Below are 24,544 nucleotides of genomic sequence, written 5' to 3' on the forward strand. Positions count from 1 at the left end.
TATTAAATTAGCATGGTGTTTAAATGCTTTAGCAGTAATATGCATATATGTATATAATATAAAATATAAAAGGTAGGAATCACATACTCCAAAAAGCCCATTCCTGTGAGATGATTAACATGTCTAGAGAACATATTTAGTACAATCAAACAATACTGATGAAATGATTGCAGGATTCTTAATTTAGGCTAAATCATATTCATCTTTGGAGGAATGTCAAGTTATTTATAAGTTATTTACAAGTATTTCAGAGGAATTTGTTAAATTTTATAAATGACTCTCACAGGAGTTATATACTCTTCTAAAAGAACAATAGGCACTGTATTTTGCAATAAATGCAAAATGCACTCTTGGCAAAAAGTATAAAAGCTGCTAACAGAATTTTGATTGGGACTGTGTGTTCCTTATACATTTCATTTCTGAATATTATGATTTTCTTTTAATTTTATTTTTTATATTAATTAAAGTTTATTCACTTTGTATCCCAGCTGTAGCCCCCTTCCTCATTCCCTCACAATCTCACCCATGCTCCCTCATTTCCATCCATGCCCCTCTATGTCTCTTTTGAGACTGATACTCCAACCAAGGACTATGCATGGAGATAACTTAGAACCCCTGCACAGATTTAGCCCATGGCAACTAAGTATACAGTAGATTTCCTAGTAAGGAGAACAGGGTCTCTCTCTGACATGAACTCAGTGTCTGGCTCTTTGATCACCTACCCCTAAGGGGTAATCAGCCTGACCAGGCTACAGAGGAAAACAATGCAGCCAGTCCTGATAAGACCTGATAGGCTAGTGTCAGATGAAAGGAGAGGAGGAACTCCCTATTAGAGAAATTTCAAGAAACAAGATTTTTGTTTTGTGGCTTCATGCTTGGTTCAGATAATTGCACCTACATTTCACCGGGTACCTGTGAAAACCTTGGGAGAAAAAGCAGTTAACAGATGACAAACCCTGTGGAACACTGTTTTTAGCAGCCACATCTTCCCAAATGGGAAGGTAAACAAAACAAAAACAAAATAAAACAAAACATCTGTATTAGTAAAGATTCTCTAGATGAACAGAACTGATAGAATGAATGCACATGTGTAGAAAGTGGGTTTATTAGAATGGTTCACACGATGTGTTCCAACTATTCCAACAATGACTGTCTAGCAATGGAAAGTTGAAGAATCCACGCTGAAGGATTATTTGATCATACTGTGAACCCTGAGATGGTGTCCTGGAAAAATCTGTCTCTAGTTGTGATATGGCTCAGCGCAAGCCCACACCTTTAATTCATGAAAGCTCTATTAAAACAGGCTTAAATAAACTCAACCATAGGTCAAGAGACCAAGCAAGGTTGAGTAAGAAGGTAGGCTGGGTGCTTTCTATGCCTTTCTGAGCTAGTAAGTTTTCACCTAGGCATCTGACTCCAGCATCTTTATTGGTGACATCAAATGTTTTAGATTCTGCTTAAAAACAAAACAAAACAAAACAAAACAAAAAGCCAGTAATGGTTCAGCCAGTGTGGCTGGATGTCTCAGCTTAATGCCAGTTTTAATAAAATTAGCTTGCCAGCCAGAGGTAGGGCCAGCAAAGAGAAAGAGCTACCATCTCCAATATCATATGTTATCATCAGAGACTGTGGCCAAGATTAAAGGTGGATTTTATCACATCAAAAATCTAGATTGAAGAAAGAGTTTTTCCACTTTCCCAACAGTTTGGGTTTTAGTTAATTCCAGACATATAGTCAATTTGGCTGCCTAGAATAGCCATCATAACAGAAGAGAAAACAGCAGAGCTGAGAAAGACTTTTTTTTTTCCTGTCACAGGCAAGGAGAGCATGGGAGTCTTTTCTAAAGCATGATTTTCTTCAACAAAGGAAGCTTTGGGGTTTTACTTAGGGAATCTGGGTAAGTTCAAATATAGGTTTGCCTACTTTAAAGCATGCTAAGTTAAATTCTTTTCTTAACATGGTAATAGTGTACAAGGAGAGATATTTAAATGCATCTTAGCTCAAAGTCATGCAGAAACATATGTAAATTATAAAAGTAATGGACAGAAATGCCTTGTAATGTTCATCTTGTACCACAAGGTCTTAGATGAAAATAAGGAACGCTAAAAATCATTTGCATGCAGCCTGTACTTTCAATCATGTTGTATGATTTCACAGATATACGTATCAAGACCATTTTCTCACACATACAAAGATAGAGAATACAAATTCAGAAAACATCAAGAAAATCACTTATCAGCACCATGGATACTATTCTTAGTGGAACAGCTTTGTTGAGCTAGACTAACCTCACAATGAGCCTGTTTTTGCCTATGAGATGGTTGGTTCAGAGGAATGCTGCAGCTACTTTCATACAGGAGCAGAAAGAGTTCATTTTAAGTAGCCCTGGCTGCTGTCTGTCTCACTGCTGTGATATCCCTGTAGAGATTACTACAATTTTAAGCTTTACTTTTATTTCATATACATGGGTGTTTGCCTCCATGTGTCTATGTTCAGTAACAACAGAAGCTAGAAGATTGCAGTAGATGCCATGGACTGGAATTAGAGCAAATGGTTAGCTACCATGTGGTTTCTGGAGATGGAAACTGTATTTTCTGTATCAATATCCATTGTTCTTAACTGCTAAACTATCTCCCTAGCCACGTTTTAATTTAAAATGTATAACATTTTAATTAAAGTATATTACATTGCTTTCCCCATTTTTTGTCCTCTTCTTTTTTTATTTTTATTTCATTTTATTATTTTTCCCCAAAGACTCATGCCTGACCCTCCCCGGGCACAACCCTGTGACCTGGTTCATTTACACACATGTCCACCCCAGATGGTGACCAGCTCGACCCTATCCACTTCGTCCTCCTGAGGAGACTAGGATTGAGGGAGGTGACAGGAAATGGCTCTGCCGGATGCCCCTGTTGTAGTCATGGCTATGATAAGGGATCTCTCTGTAGCTGCATCTGGCTGTAGGTTCCCACCCAGCCCCAGGAAGGACCCACCACAGCAGGTCCTGCTGTTTAGTCACTTCCTCCACCAGGCTGGGGGAAGCAGCTGCAAACTCACCATATTGCAACTTTGGACCTGGCCTGAAATCCCGTCACAGCACACAGCAGCTGTGCTTAGACCACATCACACCAACCCTTAACCTCTTCTCAGTTACAGAACTGCAGCAAGGTGGTGGGAAGAACCTTCCTCTTCCTTTGACTGAAGGGAAGGAGGGTTCTGATTGGACAGTGAATCTTGAGTGACATGAGCACCTCCCTTAGGCTTACAGTGTACTGAAATGAAAAAGTACAGTGATTCCTGGCCCAGGCTTCCATTTCAGATTTTTCCATATCTGCAGAGATTTGTATTTCATCATGATTTGTGCCTGTCCTCTCCTTGCCTACCTTCTGTCTTCCAGTACACAGTAGGCACTTTCCCTCTTCCTCTTAGAATCAAGACAGATAGCTGTACAGTCCATTATTCAACCTGCAGGGAGTAAACAAACTTTCCCATGGGTGAAAGGGTGCCAAAATGTTAAGAATTGAGAGATTTTAAAAAATGCAGAGAGATATTTGTTCTGTGTTTTCATGCTAGGGTTAAATGAACTGCAGCTATTTTTTCAATGCTAAAACCAATGATGTAGAAACAAAGGCAACAATACAAAGAATCATTGTAACTAAGAGCTGTTTGTTTTTTATTTTGTTTTTTGAAAAAAAATCAACAAGATAGACAAACTTTTAGCCATAAGAAAAAGACAGACAGACAGTATCCAAAGAACCAAAATCAGAAATGAAAAGGTGGACATAACAATAGACCCTGTGGAAATCCAAATAATTATTAGGCCTTATTTCAAAATACTATAGTTAACAAAATTGAAAAATCTGAAGAAAATTGATGTTTTTCCTGATAAATTTCACTTATCAAAGTTATCAGGGAAGCATGTCAAACAGTCTTATCATCCCAAAGAAAATAGAAGCAGTCATCAGAAGTCTTTCAACCAAGAAAAAAAAAGGAAGAGTGAAAAACACTCATTCTGTGAAGCCACAGTCACACTGATACCTAAACTGCACAAAGACCCAACAAAAAAAAAAACAAAATTTTAGACCCATTTTCCTTATGGATATTGATGCAACAAAATACTCAATGAGATACTGGAAAACTGAGTCCAAGAAATCATCAAATACACCATTCACCATGATCAAGTAGGCTTCCTCTCAGGGGTGCAGGGATGGTTCAGCATACTTGCTCCATCACTGTGTTACACCATTTAAACACAGAAAAATATCACATGGTCATCTCATTAGATGCAGAGAAATCCTTTGATAAAACCTAGCATCACTTTATGGTAAAATCATGGAGAGATCAGGGATACAAGGCCCATACCTAAACATAATAAAGGCAATATATAAAAAGTTGACAACCAAAATCAAATAATATAGGGAGAAATTTAAAGCAATTTCACTAAAATCGAGGATAAAACAAGGCTGCCCACTCTCTCCATATCTTTTCAATGTAGTACTGGAAGTTCTAGCTAGAGCAATTAGAAAACTAAAGGAGATCAAGGAATGGAGACAGAAATTGAGGTATATTTATACAACTGAATACTATTCAGCAATTAAAAAGAAGGAAATCGTGTAATTTACAGGAAAATTATGGAAAAGATCATCCTGAATGAGGTAACCCTGAAGGAGAAAGACATACATGATATACACTCACTTATAAGTGATTACTAGCTATATAATATAGGATAAACATATTAAAATCTATAGCCCTAAAGAAGCTAGGAAAGAGGCTGAAACCTCACTCAGAAGGGAAAACTGGATAGGCATCAGAAGTAGGAGAAGACAAGGAACAAGACAGGAGCCTGCCACAGTGTGCCTCTGAAAGACTCTACCCATCAGGGTATTGAATGAGATGCCTAGAACCATAACCACACTTTTGTAGAGTGCAGGAAACCTTATGGAAAAAGAGGGAGATAGAAAGACTAGAAGGAGACAGGGACTCCACAAGGAGACCAACAGAGCAAATAAACCTGGGTCCAGCGGGTCTGCAGAGACTGATAATCCAGCCAAGGACCTTGCATGGAGACGACCTATCCCTTAGATAGGCTGCCAAAAAAGTTCCCCAGTAAGGGGAGAAGGGCTGTTTCTGACATGGAATCAGTGGCTGGTTCTGTGATCATCTCCCCCTGGGCAGAGTGGTGCGGCCCTGGCATGCCTCAGAGCAAGATGAGTAGCTAGCCCTGATAGGCTTTGGTCAAATAGACGAGGAGGAGGTCCTCCCCTATTAGGGACTAGGTAAGTGGCATAGGGGGAGAAGAGGGAGGGTGGGACTGGGAGGAGACAAGGAAGGAGGCTACAGACAAGATATAAAGTGAATAAATTGTAATTTAAAAAAAGAAAAATAGATCTGCCATAGCATTCTTCATATCGTACCACAATACAATTTCTTTTTGTGAAAAAAAGAACTTACTAACATCAACTGTTCAACCAAAGTGTATAAATTGCAAAGGTTATGAAAGTCTATTCATGATAACAGAAAAGGTCTTAGAGATGAATGTTTGAATTTCTTTGTTTCTTTCTTTCTTTTTTCCTTCCTTCCTTCCTTCCTTCCTTCCTTCCTTCCTTCCTTCCTTCCTTCCTTCCTTTCACTTTTTTCTTTCCTCCTTTAGTGATTTTTCTTGTGTTTTTTAAATATATCTGAGTAGTATTCCATGTGTAAATGCAAAACAATCTCTTTATCCTTTCTTCCGTTGAAGGACATCCAGGTTGTTTCCAGATTCTGGCTATTACAAATAAATATTAAATGATGGAGAAACACTTAAAGAAATATTCAACATCCTTTGTCATCAGGGAACTGCAAATCAGAACAACTCTAAGATTCCATCTTACACCCATCAAAACGGCTAAGATCAAAAATTCAAGTGACAACACATGCTGGAGAGGATGTGGAAAAAGGAAAACCCTTCTCATTTTTGCTAGAGAGTGCAAACTTATACAACCACTATGGAAATCAATCTATCACTTTCTCAAAAAATAGAAAATAGCCCTACCTCAAGACCCAATTATACCACTTCTGGGCATATATCAAAAAGGTGCTCAACCATACAACAAGGACATTTGCTTAACCATGTATATTTCCTCTTTCAAATCACTTATAAGCTTCTATATCCTATTGCTCACACAATTACATTCTCACTGTAGGAATTGTTCCTTTTTACATTTCTGGTTTTTGCAGTTACTGCAGGATATGGACTCGCTACTGAATGCAAATCTACACAAATTTGTAGCTATAAACTTTGAAGAGAGATGGAATATGCAAAGTTTTATCACTCTGTGTCTGGATTACAAAGACAACATTTTTTGTAGGTCCATCCATTTACCTGAATATTTTAATTTTTTAAAGTACTGAACAGTAATTCACTTAAAAATCATGAATCTAATGAGCTAATATGTAGTTCAATTTTGAGATTATAATATAATTATGATATTTTACTCCCTCCAACCATTCCCAAATTCCCCTTCGATCTCTATATCAAATTCATGGTTTGCTCAAAACGTTGTCTCCTGTGTCAATGAGTTCAAGGCTCTTCCCCACTTCTACTTCTACCTTTTCTTAGTGTGTCTGGATTTATCTTAAGGTCTTTGATCCGCTTGGACTTTAGTTTTGTGCAGGGTGATAAATATGGATCTATTTGCATTTTTGTACATGTAGACATCCAGATAGTCCAATACGTTTTTTGAACATACTCTTCTTTTTTCCATTGTATGGTTTTGACCTTTTGGTCAAAAATCAAGTGTGCAGGATTGGGCATGACAAATTTACCCTAATGGCTGTTAGCATCCCTGTACCCCATACAGACAAAATCACTTGGAAATCTGATGAAGCTGTTTGGGTTGACCAATGGCCTTTAACCTCAGAAAAGTTAGCAGTGGCTATGGCGTTAGTACATTCACAACTTGCCACTGGTCACACTGAACCTACTACTTCTCCTTGGAACACGCCTATTTTTGTTATTAGAAAAAGGTATGGCAAATGGAGATTATTACAAGACCTAAGAGAAGTTAATAAAACTGTGCTTACCATGGGTGCTTTACAACCAGGACTGCCTACCCTTGTAGCCATCCCTGCTGGCTTTTATAAGATAGTTATAGATCTTAAAGACTGTTCTTTTACCATCCACCTGCACCCCGAGGATAAAAAGCACTTTGCCTTTATCCTGCCAGTAACAAACGTCAAAGGGCCTATGCCTTGTTTCCAATGTAAAGTTTTGCCCCAAGGCATGGTTAATAGTCCAACTCTGTGTAAAAAGTTTGTAGCTCAGATTATTGATCCTTTTATTATATGAATGATATCCTTTTAGCTGGACCTGATGGCTCATTGTTGCTTCATTGCTGTCAAAAGCTTTCACAAAAACTAATAGATTATGGTTTACAAATTGCACCAGATAAAATTCAATTAAAAGACCCATCTTTTTATTTAGGATTTGAGCTCCATCATCAAAAAATTACTACACAAAAAAAAATCCAGTTAAAAACTAGCCATTTAAAGACTACAAATGATTTTCAAAAGCTCCTAGGAGATATCAACTGGGTAAGACCTTATCTTAAACTCACCACAGGGGACCTTAAACCTCTCTTTGACATTCTCAAGGGAGACTCTAACCCCTCCTCCCGTCGCTCATTAACCCCTGCAGTGACACAGGCCCTTCAGATTGTGGAAACAGCTATCCAAAATCAGGGAGTTACATTTATTTCCTATAAAGAACCCCTTCTCTTTGTTGTGTGTACCTCATTCCATACACCTACTGGAGTGTTTTGGCAACATAATCCCCTTCTGTGGACTCATCTCTCCACCTCTCCCACTAAGGTTCTTGCCCCCTATACTACCTTGGTTGCACAGCTCATCCTTTTGGGGCACAAACAAAGCTGCGACACACTTGGCATTCCCCATTTCAGTAAACCCTGTTGAGCAGGCCAGAAAAAAAACATGCCCTGCATCATTTAAATGCCCAAACACTTTGACTACTTTTTAAAATCACTGGGGAGTAGGCACGCCAAATTGTCAAACAATGTCCTGCCTGTGTCACTCTCCTGCCCACTCCCCATTTGGGAGTTAATCTCAGAGACCTGGTCCCAAATGACATCTGGCAAATGGATGTTACTCACTTACCTGAATTTGGCAATCTGAAATATCTTCATGTAACTATAGATACCTTTAGTGGATTCATTTTTGCCAGTTTACATACAGGAGAAGCCTCAAAAAAATGTTATAGCTCATGTTTTAAATTGCCTCTTGGTTATGGGCAAACCTAAGATTTTAAAAAGTGTCCATAGGTGTGGGGATTTATTACTGGGTCTTCTATTTGATTCCATTGATCTACCAGTCAGCTTCTATGCCAGTACCATGGAGTTTTTATTATTGTTGCTCTGTATTACAGCTTGAGATCTGGGATAGAGATACCTCCAGACAATCTATTGCTACACAGGATTGTTTTAGCAGTTCTGTTTTTCTTTGTTCATTTTTCCATATGAAGTTGAAAATACTTCTTTCAAGGTCTGTAAAGAATTGTGTTGGTATTTTGATGGGAATTGCATTGAATCTGTAGATTATTTTGTTAGGATAGCAATTTTCCTCCTGGGCATATATCCAAACGATGCCCCACCATTCAACAAGGACATTTGCTCTACTATGTTCATAACAGATTTATTTATCATATCCAGAATCTGAAAACAATCTAGATGTCCCTGAAGTAAAGAATGGAAACAGAAAGTGTGGTGCATTTACATGATGGAATATTACTCAGCAATTACAAAACAAAGAAGTCATGAAATTTTCAGACAAATGGCAGAAACTAGAAAAGATCATCCTGAGTGTGGTAATCCAGAAGCAGAAAGACACACATGGTCATATATATATACATATACTCATAAGTGGATGTTACACATATAATATAGGAAAAACACACTAAAGTAGCTAAACAACAAGGAGGACCCTAGGGAAGAGGCTGAAACCACACTCAGAAGGGAAAAGAGGATAGAAATCAAAAGTGGGAGAAGACAAGGAAAAGGACAGGAGCCTTCCACAGGAGTCCTCTGAAAGACTACCCCACAAGCGTTTTGACAGAGATCCTGAGACTCATACCCAAACTTTAGGCAGAGGGCAGGAAACCTTATGGAAGATGGGGTAGATAGAAAGAACTGGAAGGGACAGGATCTCCACAAAGAGACCAACAGAGCCAAAAAACCTGGGGCTAGAGGTGTTTTCTGAGACTGATATTCCACCTAAGGACCATGAATAGAGATAACATAGGACCTCTGCTCAGATAAAGTGCCGGGAGTCAAGGCTATTTACTGAAGACAAAGTCAACTAGTGAGCCAAAGCTATCTAGTGGAGACAAAGCTGTTTACTGAAGCCAAAAAATATAAGATCCTGATGCTTCCCTTGCTTATGAGTGAGGCTTACCTGGCATGGAAGAAGCCAGTCCATGTTTCTGTCTTCTTTAGGTCGCATTTCAATCAGGGTTTTATGGAGGGCATGGGACACTGCATACACTGCATTCCATATGGAAGAGCTGGGCTCAGAAATGGTCACCACATAATTTTCTTCTGGTTTAATCTCTAGAAATTGGGTATGGGTCATGATTTTCACACAGGAAAGCAGAAGGTGAGCAATCAAACCTGTCAGTCCAGAATTTATGGAAGTAAAAATATCCTGGGTACTGGGAGGCTGTAGGAGACTAGAGACAGTTCATTAAGCCAGGGATAGCTCTTGTTTTTGAATATGAGAAGCTTCCTCTGAAAAAGTTCATCAAGTCATTCCTATTTGACACGGACTCTAAAATAAATGTGTTGGTTTGCCATATTCTACACCTTCCTTCTGGTTGAAAATAATTTATTTACCATGTGGAAAAACTTCAGTTACTTATATGACTACCTGCACATTTACCTGTGTATGTTGGTTCAAATTCAGCAAATCAACACCAAATAGTACCCAAGTTTCAATTCGCTGGCTGTTTTTCTGCAGAGCCAGAAAGATTTCTTTCTTTCCTTCTTTCCTTCCTTCCTTTTCTTTCTTTCTTCTCTCTCTCTCTTTCCTTCCTTCCCTCTTCTTCCTCCTCCATCTCTTACTTTTTCTCTTTGCCCATATGTATATGCCTTTAGAACAGCAGAGGTAGCCAGATCCTTCTGTACTGAGTCTCCAGCAACTAAGCCCAGTACACCTTACCTACTCAACCCCCAGGCCCCTAAACATTATTTATAGGATCCTCCCTGCTCGTGTACCCTCAGGCCAGCAGAGGGCGCCAGAACAACCAATACAAGGTCGTGCACAGCCTCACCCAGGACGGGATGCACCCATCTCCCCCAGGAAGCATGCAGGAATGGTGGGAGCAGAGGACTGTGCCTCCTCTCTTCCCGCCATCCCCTGCCTGCAGTTCTGCACGAGCCCCTCGGGGACTCCAGGCAAATAGATGGAAGGCGAGGGGTGGACAAGGGAGGGAAGCGGGGAACCCCAAAATCCCCCCTACTCCCCTTCCTCCCCGGCCCCACCCCACGTGTGAGCAGGACTATGAATTCATAACTGCTTGGGATAAGAAGATTGCAGACCTGGGAAAACCGTTCCGGGTAGAAGCGCGTCTCTGGCGGAAGTCCCGCCCCTTACGGCTTCGCTTCCAGATCCGCCCCGCAGAGAGCAGAGACTTCCGGGCTCGGAGGCACCGAGGCCGCCCTACCATCTCCCTGGCCTCCGCCACGGGGCTGTAAACACAAACCCTCTATTCACAGACATACCTTTATCCCTTCGTTTCTCACTTCGGAGCTCTTGCTGGTCACGGAAGTCCCAACGGTCCAAGATACATCACCTCAGAGACCCACTGGCCTGAGAACTACAAACGTGGCTTCGGAGCAAGGACTTCCGGGATTGTATCGGAGAACTACAAAAATGACGTCCACGTGGCGCGATGCATTCTGGGATTGCTCGTAGTTCCGAGTTTGATTCCTTCCCTGTCCGTTGCTGGACCGTGGACACTGAGTCGCCTACAAATCCCAGAATCCCATGCGCGCTTTTTCCAGCATTATAAACGCTGGGAGGCAGAGATGCACATGGAGAGACCCATGACAGGCCCGGCTTCTGTATCCCTCTGTCCGGAGTAGGCGTGGGTTGATGACGCACTTCCGGCCTGGTTTGTTTTTCTCCCGCTGGCGCGCTGGCCGGGGTCGTGAGCAGTGGTGGCTGTGTTTCGGAGGAGACGGTGGCCGCGCGCCCCGCTTTCCGGAAATCTCATCGGGGTCTCGGGGTCCCGGAGGCTGCGATGGCGGCGGCCTGCGCGATGGTGCTGGCACTGAAAGCAGAAGCGGAGGAGGAAGAGAAGGACCCCGGGGACTGGCGGGACCCCGACACCTCCCGGAGACGCTTCCGGCGGCTGCGCCCCGGGGACGTGTCCGGCCCGGAGGAGGCGTTGAGCCGCCGGCGGGAGCTGTGCCGCCGCTGGCTGCGGCCCGAGCTGCGCTCCAAGGAGCAGATGCTGGAGCTGCTGGTCCTCGAGCAGTTCCTCAGCCTCCTCGCGCGCCGGCTGCGGGACCCTGTGCGCCACTGGCGCCCCGAGAGCGGGGAGGAGGCAGCGGCCTGGGCGCGCGCCCTGCATCCGGTCTCCCCGCAGGTGAGGACCCCCCAAACCCCGAGACCGCAGGCGAATGAATTTTCCCACCGCCCTGTCAAGGGCTCCGAGAAGGAAGGGCGCATTTTGGGGTGTCAGGGCTGGACAAGAGCCACAGTGCAGGGCCAGGACGGTGCAGCAGGGGTGGGGCTGGTCCCCTTGTTTCTCAATTAGCAGTGAGGAGGTGGTGGACGCTGGCGCTCCCCTTGTCTCCATTCCGCACATTCAGCCCAGTCAAAGCTGCCGGGAGATGCTGGCTAGTTCAGGCTATGCCCGAAGCCGTGTTTCAGGGGTCCCTGAGTCCAGTCGAGGTGACGTGGGTCGCTTTGTTATCCTGCCACTCGGCTCACCAGCTCCTTGCTACTCAGCAGAGAAAGCGAGCAGTAACTGAGGTCTTGCGCCCCTCCAGGGCACCCCGACTTTCAAGGCCGAGGCTGAATATCCGACCCAGGGAGAATGGCAGCAGCTGGCCGTGGATCCCCAGAACGGCTCGTGCAAAGAGAGCGCGGAAGACTAAGGGAGCACGACCGTGCCGGGTGAGTGAGGCTCCTCTCTGACGCCCTGTGGTCCGCATGGCTCTGGTGAGCCAGGGTCTCCTCCTGGATGCTGTGATAAAGCATCCTTCCCAGAATACCCCAGTTCCTGTCCTTCCTCTGGAACCCCTCTTCTTCCCAGAATCCCCCAGTTCCCACCCCCCCCACCTCCCTCTCCCTAAGTGCCCAGGGGAACAGTTCTTATAGATTGACCCCCTGACCCCACCGAGACCTTGGGTTCTAACACTGACATTGGAGTCCCGGGCTGGGCCCATTCTCTCTCTGCTCACATTCTCCCGTTTCAGGCCTGGAGAACCAAGATGCCTGAAACCTAACCTGATCCCAAAGCAGTAGGAGGACTACAAGGAGGAGACCAAGCCTGTCCAGGCCTGGGTACAAGGTGCGCCCCCCTCTCCCTGGGGATGGACTTCGAAAGGGAAGAGAAACCACCTAAAGATGCTGTTCTGCCACCGCCACAGCCCCAGGGTGCTCCAGGAGAGTCAGGGCACACAGCCACCTCTTGCGTCCCTTGTGCACCCAAGGAGGAAGGGCTTTGGAGAAGTGGAGAGCCAGGCGCACGGCCACTTCATAAGTCCTCTGCAGAGCCAAGGAGGAGGGGCTTTGGAGAAGTGACAACCTTGAGGAGTTTGCCACCACCCCTGCCCTTGCTCAGGATTAGCCGTGCCACTTTTGTGAAGTAGCCCCCACTGGAGAACAAGTTTGCTATGGCGAGTGGATTCCAGCTCATCTCCTCTGTCTGCTACTTTGAGTCTGGAAATGACTGGTGAGCCATGCTAATCTCTCTTCCCTTTCTTCCTCTACTTCCTCCTTCATCTCTTCATCTCTGTCCTTCCCTTTCCAGCCCCCGACTCTTCTTAATTCATGTAGGAAGCATTTTCTCCTGACTGCCTTGGAGCAGTTGACTGTATGTTTGCAGAGAGGTTGTAGGTGGACTGGACCTTACTGTGGTCACAGATGTAGTCCCTGAACGTGAGCTGTACATCAGTCCCTCAGGCCAGTGTGGTGCACAGGCCTGAAATTCTAGCTTGATTTTGAGACCTGTGTGGGGTTCACAGCAATTCAGAGACAGCCTGAACTGTGTATAGGAAGCTCTTCCCTGACAGGGCAAGCCAGCCTTCAGCAGGAGCAGCTGTGCACTGTAGGGAGCCCATGAAAATACTCAAGCTTAAGTCAAAGGACAGCCTTATAACTTTAAAAGTGATGGTGCGTACATGAGTTACCTTTATAAATGTAGCTAATGTCTGTCGATTTCAGAATTGAAGTGGTTTTTATAAACATATAGATCAGTTTTATTTGGAGGGGGTTTATGGGGCAGCTTGGAAAATGCTGCTATTTTTGTCTGTGAGGACAGTGTAAACTAGGTTTTTTCCTTCCTCAGGTGGGTGAGCAAGCACATTAAGAAGCCGATTCGCTCCACAGTCTTCAGCTTGGGCTGGCACCTCAACAACATTTGGCTGGCTGCAGGGTCATGTGACTTCAAATGCAGGTGAGGATAAATGGGCACTGCCTGTTGCTCAGCACTGACAGGTACCTGTTGGGCTCCTTTATTTGCAAAGTACAGTACCCTCTGAGCAGCTCGGTGATAAAGGGAACTTCCTAGTCTAGAAAAGGAGCTGGGGCTGGGATGTGGCTCAGCAGGAGGAGAACTTGCTGAGCTTCTCTCTCCTGTATCCCTCTTCTTCCCCTTTCCCTTACTTCTCCATTCCCTCTCTCTCCTCTCTCCCTTTCCTGCTCCCTTCCCCTTTCTCCCTCCCCCTCCTCCCTCCTCTCTCCTCTCTCTCTCCCTTCCTCTCTCTGCCTCTCTCCTTCTTTCTCCCTGTCTCCCCCTCTCTCCCTCTCTTTTCTCCCTTTCCCTCTCTCTCACTCCCTCTCTCCCACTCTCTCTGTTCCTGTCTCTCTTCCTCTCTCCCTCCCTTTCTCTCCTTCTCTCTCTCTCCATCCCTCTCCCTCCCTCTCTACCTCCCTCCTTTTTCCTCTCCCTCTCCTCTGACACCAGATGGCTGTGAGTGCTGGGACTCGAACTCTGGACCTCTGGAAAAGCAGCCAGCACTCTCAACCTCTGAGCCATCCCTGAAGCCACCCTGACCTTGAACTTGTAGCCTTCTGGCCTCCACTTTCAGGTGGCTAGGGCTCCACACAAGCATCAGTACCCAGTGTATGGCTTTGGGTATCTGGCGAGGGCCTGATGTAGTCTTACCAGCTGGGCCACATCCCGGGTGAGTGAGCCCTCCCACTCTAGGACAGGATCTTGTCGTGTGGCCCTGAGGGATTGGGAGCCTAGTGCACCCCGAGCCATCTGTCTGTGCAGGGCTTGGGAGAATGGCCTCACTCCCTCCATAGACATCATGGTCTCGCTCTTCTTTTAGCCAGGTGTCCATTTACGAGGTGGACCAACAGGACTGTCGCAAATTCTGTACCACTGGCATCAACGGGGCCATGATGATCTGGGATTTCAACGTATGTCTCTCCAGTGGCAGTTGGCAGCGCTGGTGTGCAGCCCGGGCCATGCATGAACTATCCACTGAGCCGCCCTGCCACAGTGCCTGCTAGAAGAGCTGACCCCAGAGTCCCTAAGACAAGGGGAGCACAGCCACCGGCAGGTGGGTGGGTGGTGGCTCCGAGCCACCCTCGTCCTCAGGAAAGCTTGGTGCTGTGTTGAAGCCAGCAGCCCACACAGCTGTGCACAGACACAGCTTCACAGTTTACACAGTTGGCCGTGGGCTCAGTCCTAGAATGCCCAGGCTTGGGAGGCTGAAGCAGAGGGATTGCTCTGAGTTTGGTGCCAGCCTGAGCTAGATGATACAACCTTACCCCCACACACACCAAAAAATAATGCAATGAGCCGAGAAGATAGAACATGCACACAACACACAAACACACACACACAAACATGCAACAAGTGTGATAATACAAAAAGTAGTATAGGGCCTGGAGTGATGGCTTAGCAGTTAAGAGCACTCGCCTAGGCCTCAGGATTTGGTTCCCGACACCCCCTTGGCAGCTCACGACCAGGCCCATGAAATCTGATGCTCTTCCACCTTCCACAGACACCAGGCACACATGTGATGTATGCAAAAATACGAACATACATACATACATACATGCTTACATGCATATATACATAAATTAGCTGGGTGGTATAGCACACCTGTGACACCAATACTCAGGGAGGCGGAGGTAGGGGCATCTCTGTGAGTTCAGGGCCAGCCTGGTCTACAGAGCAAGTCCAGGACAGCCAGGGCTACGTAGAGAGACCCTGTCTCAAAAAAAAAAAAGACATAAATAAATACTGAAATAAAGGTCCAGACTTAAGGACACATGTCTTTAATTCCAGGAGTCAGATGAAGATTGGTCTCCATGGAGTTGGAGGCAGCCTGGTATACAGAGTTCCAGACCAGCCAGGCCAGGCAGTGGGGGGAAGAAGAAGTGGGAGGGGAGGAAAGGGAGGAATGAAGGAAAGGAGGGAAGGATGGAAGGAAGGAAGGAGTGAGGGAAGGAAGGAATGGAGGGAAGGAAGGAGGGAGGGAGGAAAGGAGGAAGGCTGTGTAGCCAGAGGTGATGTGAGCTCTTGGGGGAAGAGATTACATGCCCTGAAGCCAGGGAGTACAGCAATGTGGCGGAGAGCCAAGGTCTCCAGGGCTGACAGAGCTCTGCTTTCTCCAGACCCTGGAGTCATCCATCTAGGGCCTCCTCAGCATGTGAGGAGGAGCCACCCACACTAGGACCGGGGCTCCTTAAACAAAGTAACATGTCTTGGACATAGTGATACTCACTTAATAAAATATATACTTTAAATATTCAAACTGTATGAGCAGGGACAGCAGAGAAACCAGCAAAATATCATCGGGTCCATTATTACAATGAGTAATTTTTTATGGATGAGAGAGGAAAAATGTTCAGAGGCACATGGAAGAATTCAGATCAGAGAGAAAAAGAAGCAGACTTGATATGACCAAGACTGTCTCAAAGAAAATAGAGAATATTAGGAGAAAAGTAGAGGTAGCTTAGATAGAGACAAAGTATGTTTTCATCAATGCACAGGCTGGACCTAGGGCCCCCCTCACTTAAGTAGCGGGTGTGCAGCTTGGGCAACATGTGGGTCCCTTAACAATTGGACTGAGAGCTTTCACTGACTCTGATGCTTGCCCTTAATTCCCTTCCCCCTAGCGAGATGCTCTTAGTCCTGCCTCATGTAATATGTCAGGGTGGGTTGGTACACATAGTGAGCCTCTTTGAAGAGAATGAGGTCATGGGGAGTGAATAATGATGGTAGGACTGTGAGGAGAGAAGGGATGGGGGCCTGTGATGAAGGTATGAAATTAATTAATTAATTGGTGGAAAGAAAGACAGGGTAATTTCTAGAATATTTAGAAAATTGTGATAGTGCAGAAAGAGATGAGGCTGTTTGGGAAGGCACAGGAATCTAGATGGGTGTTTTGAGGTGTGTAACAAGTACATTTACTCCCCCTTCAGGCAACCTGGAAGCCACCATGGGTGTTAATATCCTGATAGGAGCCACAGGTCAGTAGAGAGCAGTATGTTCCTTTTGTCACAGCAAGAAAAATGGTTATTTTGCTGGACAAGGACTATTTCACTAATTCTGGATGAATACTGTTTTTGGTATATGTATTTATTTGTTTGTCTGTTTTTGTTGTTGTTTGTTTCTAATCACCAGAATTCCTTTGATACTGCATGTTGAGCATTTTTGGATAATTGCACTTCGTGGGACCTAACAAGTTTAAACTTGTTTTTTAAATTATTTAAATTAAATAGTGTCATCAGGAAAGCCTGATTAAACTATTCCCACCTATTATGTCCTTTTAAAAAGTAATGGGTTTAGTTATCACATGCCACTTTAGAGATTTCCTTATGATGTGTTTTTATTTCCCATACTCAAATGTGTCATATTTTTAAAATTATAATTATTTGGCAGAACATCTTTATGAAGAATCTCACAGTCTGGTAGAATTTTGCTATCTTAAAGAGAACTGTATAATTAAATGTATTAATGAAATTATACACTTTGCAGAAGTCTAAAATCATTACTATCACCAAATACAATCACCATACAGACAGGTAATTCTAATTTTTAATGGTTTGTTCATGGTTGTTATATGTCCAAAGTATACTACATATTTTATTACTAAATGTACAGAGCATCTCCCATGTTTCAGTTACAATTCTTTGTGTATCTAGGATTAATATATAAAATTTACTGTATACTAATAAGCATGTGTACTCCTCTCCTTCAAGCTTTCTGACTTCTCTGTGCATGAAGCTTTCTGACCATATCTCAATAAAGCGCATTCATCTTTCAAGTATTCTATGATTTTTGCATGTGTTAGACTCTAAGTTTCAGAGTTTTAATGATTTTGCATGCTGCCTTTTTTTACCTGGGCCTTTAACAGGTAAAAAAATTAGGAATTAATAATCTTTGGAGATGAATATAAATTTCCCGATATTTTTACATTACTGTCTTTTAAATATTATTATTATTATTATTATTATTTATTTCAAGTTATTCAAATTATATTGTGGCTGTGGCCCTCTCCCTCATCTCAGATCCCACCCTCTTTCCCTCTTCTCCCCCTGCACCCCTCCCCTAGTCCACTGTTAGGGAAGGTTGTCCTCCCCTTTTATTTGACCCTGTACAAGTATTCCCCCTATTTGACCCTATAGAAGTATTCCTCCTATTGTTGTGCTGATAGCATTATAGTTATCTATCCTTCTATCTAACATCTATCCTTTGTCTATTGTCTATATCATATATCTATTACACACGCATACACACACACAGTTTTGAATATTTCTTCAAAACACATGTGGCTCAATTTTTTTTTAAATCAATGTCTTAAAGTCAAAATTTGAAATGCATGCGTCACTTTGTGAGTTATGGCCTGAGCCTTGGAATGTTGACATCACAGTGGTTTCTCCCCCTGACTACTACAGAATGTTTACACTTCAGGGGTTTGTCTACAAACTGCTGTAGCCATTTTGGTTAGTGCCAGGTAAGAAAAGGCTAATTTTTTGCCCAGTGAAAGGTTCTCCATTCCAGGCTCCGATGTAAAGGTATTTTAAAATGCTCATTATGATTTTCATGCTAGACTAATGGTCTCAGGAAGTGTTCTGTCTTGAGTTCTCTAGAACCTGTGACCTAATTCTTAACAGTTTTTTTTTTTCATGAAAAGCTACTCCTGTTAGCAATAATCTTTACCATTCCCCCAAAGAAACAAAGTTATCATGACAGAGAGTAATGCTTTGAGATATTACAAGGAATGATAGTCATGTACCTTCAAAACTATATGCCCAAGATATGAGAGATTATTTTCTCTTCATCTAGTTGTATTACCCATTGTGCCAACAAAGTTTTGTTGGAAACTGCTCAAATTTCAGCCCCAAATTCAACAACCTTCTAGTTTCAAACATATATTTCTCAATATGTGAACATTGATTCTAGTAGATAAGAATGACTTTCCAGACATACTCATTTAATTTCAATTTTATAATGAAATTGCATTGGCAATATTTTATAAAATACCTTTACATTATTGCCAGATGCATTTGATGACAACCTTGGCTGATGTCTCTCTTTGACTGTTCAATTCACAGGGATCTTTAATCCTTCCCAAGTAAAAACTATGGCTTGTCAGTACATATTCCTTGAATGAAATGAAATGACTTAGGCATAGTAATATTCACTTAATAAAATATATATGTTAAATATTCCAACTGTATGAGCAGGAACAACAGAGAAACCATTAAAATTGTAGCCACTCCATTATTACAGGGAATAATTTTATTATGGGTCAGAGAGGAAAAATGTTCAGAGGCACCTGGAAGAGTTCATAGCACAGAGAAAAAGAAGCAGACTTGATATGACCAAGACTGTCTAGAAGAGAATGGAGAATATTAGGAGAAAAGTAGAGATAGCTTAGACAGAGACAAACTATGCTTCATAAATGTACAGGCTGGACTTAGGTCCACCTACACATATGTAACAGATGTGCATCTTGGTCAGCATGTGGGACCCCTAACAATTGAACTGAAGGCTATCTCTGACTCTGTTGCTTGCCCTTAGTTTCCTTTCCCCTAGCTGGGCTGTCTTGCCTGTCCTTAGTGAGAGAGGAAGTCCTACCTCATGTTATGTGTCAGGGTGGGTTGTTACACACAGTGAGCCTCTCTGAAGAGAAAGAGGGAATGGGGGAGGGAAGAATGATGGTGGGACTGTGAAGAGAGAAGGGACGGGGCCTGGGATGAAGATATGAAATTTATAAATAAATTAATTTGTGTAAAAAAAATCAGGGTATTTCTAGACTATGCAGAAAATTAGAATAGTGCAGAAAGAGATGAGGCTCTTTGGGAAGGCACAGGAATCTAGACGTGTGTTTAGAGATATATAACAAGTCCATTTACTTCCCCTTCAAGGAACCTGGAGGCCACCATGGGTGTTGATATCCTCATAGGAGCTACAGGTCAATAGAGAGCGATTTGTCCCTTTTGTTGGAGCAAGGAAAATGGCTATTTTGCTGGACCAGAACTTTTGCACAAATTCTTGATGAATGCTATTTTTGGTATGTGTGTTTATTTGTTTGTTTTTTGGTTGTTTCTTTCTAATCACCAGAATTCCTTTGAAAATGCATGTTGAGTAGGTCCAGGACTGGCATGTTTGGATAATTGCACTCCCTGGGACCTAAATAGTTTATGCTATTAGGAAAGCCCGATTACTTTCTTTACACGTATTTATTACTATTTTGAAAATAATGGGGTTGGTTACCACGTGACACTATAGAGATTTCCTTCTGATGTGTTTTTATTTCCCATACTCAAATGTGTTATATTTTTAAAATCATAATTATTCAGCAGAATATCTTCATGAAGAACCTAACAGTCTGGTAGAGTTTTGCTATCTTAATTAGAAGTATATAATTACACATATTAATGAAATTGCACACTGTGCAGAAGGCAAAAATTATTACTATCACCGAAATACAATCATTTTAAAGACAGGCATTCTAATTTTGAATGATTTGTCCATGACCATTATATGTCCAGTGTATACTACATTTCTTTATTATGAAACTTACAGAGTATCTCTCATGTTTCAGTCACAATTCTTTGTTTCAACAGACTTTCATTGTTTCTGACATATTTTACGTTCTTTGAAACCTAAATCTCAATATTTTGATACAGGTTCAGACTAGACAAGAACTGTTTTCCAAACATGCTCTTTTACTTTCAATTCTGTTATCATGAAATGGAATTGGTACTATTTTTAACATAACCCTTTACATTACATACGTTTCATTTATGTGTGTATTGAAGACCATTGGCTGCTATCTTTCTTTTGATACTTTCATTCATTTCATTAAGTGTTTTCTAACTAAAAGCTATTGGATCTCTGTATACATTACTTGTTTTTAGCAGAGTAATAGTCACTTAAGTACAGATACATTTTAAATGTTCAATTTAAATGATCTGGATAACAGGGAAAAAAAACACCAAATCTTAGATGATTATAGGAAAGAATTTTGTTATGGATAAAAGATGAAAAATGTTCAGAGGATTCTAGAAAACTTCAGACCTGGGGGGAGGAAAAAAAAATTTCATGTGACCAAGCTGTCTATGAGAAAAGAAACAATATTAAGACAGGAAAGTGGAGATAGCTCAGACAAGTAAAGAAACTGTCTTTATAAAATATTTTGATTGAATATTTTGGGAGTTAGCAGAGTGTAGGCTTGTTTGGGAAGTAACAAGAATACAGGTGTGGGTTCTGAGATGTATAATAAGTACTTTTACTTCCCCTTCAGTTGACCTGGAGGCCAGCATTGGTGGCTGATATCCTGATATCACAGGTTGGTAGAGTGCCATATGTCGCTTTTGCCAGAGGCGAGGAAAATGACTTCTCTTGCAAATTGAGTCCATGTTTTAAAACTATGCACCCTTTGAAATTTAGTATGGATATCAGTCTTGTAATTATCCACTGAATATCTGTTCTGTTAGGTTGAGACCTGTCCCAGGAGAATCTATCTTTACCCACATGGAAGCCTATGAGGAGTTCACCAACGATGGAGTATACTGGACCTTGCTATGCCAAGGCTCCAGGAAACTCAGAAGAGACAGAATAAGGAAAAAAAAATACATCTCTCCTTGTTTAATGATGTTTTGGTTGTGACTAATAACCTATGGGTATGTCCCTCATGCCTGCCATAGTATTAGAGGCTACACTTTGATTAGGCTTTACTGTACAAAAATAAAATAGTTTTTTGTTCTGTTTTGCTTTATAATCACTTCATTATTTCCCTATTTTATTTCTTATTACACATCCTCCCATGTTTCCTTACTTGGTCTCTTTTAAAATCATAGCTTCTTTTTTAATTAATAATTGTTACACAGATACATATGTGTTAAGGTACGTATATGTGTGTGGATATATATATATATATATATATATATATATATATTCGTAACTACATAATCAGCTCAGTCAGTATAATATTAATTGTATATATATTTTTCAGGACTGACCATTTGGTATTGATAGCCAATTAGTCTGCTATTCCTATGAGAGGTATTTCTCTTACTCTCAAAATTGCACAGCGGCACAGACTTTTTGAAGTAGAGTTGAAGCTTAGTGGACTTTCTTCTGTACACATTTTCACTTTGTTATCACAAATGTTTCAGTCATATTTTAAAAAATGAATTATTTAAAGTGTGATTCTGCTGTTTGAATTGAGAAAAAAATAGCAAAAATCATGAAAAGGAGAGAGATATCAGCAATTATAGTTATTTTGAAGCTGACTTATGAGTATTGGAAGTTTGTGGACTACACTAAAATTTTTCTCAAAAACTGTTTAAAATATGAAAGATAATATCACTGGTTATATTGGTTGCTCAAAGGGGATCATATATGTAAGCCTCTGAACTCATAACTTCCAAATTAGTGTGAAGAGATGAGAAGCAGACACTATCCCTACACTCATCAGGGGAACTGCTGGTACCAAGTAGGTCCTGCTTGGTGATCCTGCAGATGCTAAGGACTGCTGTGATTGGAGCATAGAGGTGTTTTTTAGGACCACATCACATATAATCTCTAGGGGCCATGATCATAGCCTTCATATTATTCTGAGAGAAATAAAATTGGTCCTGACCTCCTCAAGTACATATTTTAAGGAGTATTCTTATAAGTATGTAAATAGATTTTAGGACAGACATCAATAAAACAGTCTCAGTTTGGGGCGTAAATTTTCCAGTTATTGAGTAATATTCCTGAAGATCCATTTCATAAATTGTGAAAAAAATGAAAGGAGAGAGTTCTTCTATACATTATAGAGACAACCAAATGCATACATTTTTCTCTCAACCCTGAGAGAAAACTCAACCCTCAACATTTTTCTCTCACTGTAAGCTCCCACCCTAGATAAGGGTGACTTAGTGTCTGACCAGTGTAGGCCTAAACTAAGTGAATGGCCCAGCTGTCTGTCCATCTTTGTCATTTCTCCTCAGCTCCAATTTAGTCCACAATTGGAAATCCTAATTTTATTTTGAAAGATAGTAATCAACTCATTTAAAATAAAAAGAAAATACTGATCATTTTCCATCAGTGTGTTTGTGAAACTGGTGAATTTCACTTTGACTTTTGAAGATAATGGAAACTAAAAAATGTTTGATTTTCTTAAAAGAAAATCTATTTTGTTCCTCTTTGAAAACTCTTTTGTTCCTCTGTGGTTGAATTGGAATAGTAATTAAAAATGTTTTGAGATCATCATTTATATTATAAAAAGAGGATTATCAAGCTTATGGGATGGTTATCATTTTTCCATTTTCAATGTAGATTATTTCTAATGAGAAATACTAGAATTAGAAGTTACAGGTTTCATGAAGCATTACTTCCCAATTTTGGTTCATATATGTATATGTATATGTATGTATATATATTATGTATATACATATATGTATATATACATTCATACATATATGCATAAATTCACAAGTCTTGAGGGTGGAAAGCAAATGTAAATATGAATATTTCATATATTTGAGGTGTTTGTGTGTATATGTGTATCCTGAAGTACGTTACATGATATGCTTGTATTTTCACTATAGGATGTTATGTTAGATGGGTGGGAAATCTTTATTTCTTCACATTTTGGATTTTAGAAATATTTACGTGTAGGATTTTTGAATCAGGTTTATACTTGTGACCTAATTTCTCCTGAATCTGAGAGAGTCAGAGTCATTATCTTCAGTCCACCAGTATCCAATGAAGAATTCCAAATTCAGGTTTACATAACAAATGCCCCAGAAAATTTTCAGTCTGTCATAAAAATAATGCAAAAGAATCACAAATGTGGGAAGGAGAACTCTCAGGAGATAGGAGAAAGTGAGAAAAATTAATCAGAACACATTACATATGTGTATGAAATTCTTAACCAACTTCATATAAAAAGTGTAAAGAAAGAATGAGACTTAGGCTCCCACATAATTGTTTTTCAAGAACACTTTTGATAACATCAGAATGCTTGATAAGATGCCATTTGTAATCAATGGATGAGGTTATTGGAAAAAAGAATCCTCTGTGTTACTTGCACATCGTGGGTTCACTGAAGGAGCAACAGCAGTAGGCTGGCATGACTAAGTAAATTGTCCTTTACTTAGTACAGGGTAAAGGACAATGGAATGTGAATATTATGTCAGACAGTATTTCTATAGTATTTATTTTGAAAAGGTTATCACAATTATTTAATAAAAAATCTTAACCAATTTTAATATGAAATTATGGAAATAAACAATGCAAAAAAGGTTAGTATTTAATTAAATGGGGGGGGTTGAAATATTGAGATAGCTTTTAAAAATGCTATGCCCTTAAAATCCATAGTATACCTATACTACAAAACACTCACTAATCAGAAAAAGACCAGTCTACGGGTATTTGTGACCATCAAAAAGTGTGTACTCAGTGACTTCCTTCAACACTAACTTTGTTGTTGTCTGTGTACCATGGCATAAGCTGTGCCTTGATCATAGAGAGGTATGAGTCCTCCTCTGCTTTGGGACAGGAAGAACTGGGTCTTACTACAAGCAATTCCAACTATAATGAAAAGCAAATTAACAAATACTTGATTCTCCTTCTAGGGGAAGAAAGGTTTAAAATAAGAGTCCATTTCACTGAGTTACTTAGGGATAGATGACTTTGTGGACATATTCAGGACAGACAGCAGCTCTGCTTGCAAGTCCATTCACCTGTTCTGTCCCAAGAAACATCTTGTTGCCACTTTTTTATAAGACCTACAGCTTGGACCTGTGTTCAGAAAAAGGATGGCTGTAGAAATTGTGGGTCAGAATAATGCTAACTCAC

At 41.4% G+C, this 24,544-nt stretch overlaps 3 protein-coding genes across 7 annotated transcripts in view; 2 read left to right on the forward strand and 1 right to left on the reverse strand.

The window, feature by feature from the left end:
* Positions 1–10,886, reverse strand: part of LOC132651194 (zinc finger protein 431-like) — a 32,358-nt gene extending 21,472 nt beyond the window's left edge. Inside the window, exons 1-2 of the mRNA XM_060376447.1 lie at positions 10,770–10,886; positions 9,445–9,599 (exon numbers count right to left, since the gene is read on the reverse strand). Coding sequence (XP_060232430.1) covers positions 9,445–9,492 — 48 coding nt within the window. The 5' untranslated portion in view covers positions 9,493–9,599; positions 10,770–10,886. The remainder of the gene's footprint in view (positions 1–9,444; positions 9,600–10,769) is intronic.
* A 281-nt stretch (positions 10,887–11,167) lies between these two features.
* LOC110541937 (uncharacterized) overlaps positions 11,168–24,544 on the forward strand; it is a 42,122-nt gene continuing 28,745 nt past the window's right edge. Inside the window, exons 1-5 of the mRNA XM_060376453.1 lie at positions 11,168–11,729; positions 11,810–12,171; positions 12,870–12,952; positions 13,568–13,675; positions 14,556–14,646. Of these exons, the coding sequence (XP_060232436.1) occupies positions 11,291–11,729; positions 11,810–12,171; positions 12,870–12,952; positions 13,568–13,675; positions 14,556–14,646 (1,083 nt within the window). The 5' untranslated portion in view covers positions 11,168–11,290. The remainder of the gene's footprint in view (positions 11,730–11,809; positions 12,172–12,869; positions 12,953–13,567; positions 13,676–14,555; positions 14,647–24,544) is intronic.
* On the forward strand, positions 12,479–23,090 carry LOC132651246 (actin-related protein 2/3 complex subunit 1A-like). 5 transcript variants are annotated; one of them, XR_009589036.1, is made up of 7 exons: positions 12,479–12,952; positions 13,568–13,675; positions 14,556–14,789; positions 16,663–16,710; positions 17,219–19,760; positions 20,997–21,041; positions 21,190–23,090. XR_009589036.1 is itself a non-coding variant. In XM_060376489.1 (4 exons), exons 1-3 carry the CDS (start codon positions 12,894–12,896, stop codon positions 14,737–14,739), a joined length of 351 nt encoding a protein of 116 aa, XP_060232472.1. In that variant the 5' UTR covers positions 12,479–12,893; the 3' UTR covers positions 14,740–14,789; positions 16,663–17,510. The 5 variants fall into 5 exon arrangements, 1 of the variants encoding a protein (XP_060232472.1); XR_009589037.1 differs by having other exon boundaries at positions 19,615–19,760; XR_009589035.1 differs by lacking the exon at positions 17,219–19,760.

Source organism: Meriones unguiculatus (assembly GCF_030254825.1).
Source record: "Meriones unguiculatus strain TT.TT164.6M chromosome 13 unlocalized genomic scaffold, Bangor_MerUng_6.1 Chr13_unordered_Scaffold_41, whole genome shotgun sequence".
Taxonomy (NCBI): Eukaryota; Metazoa; Chordata; class Mammalia; order Rodentia; family Muridae; genus Meriones; species Meriones unguiculatus.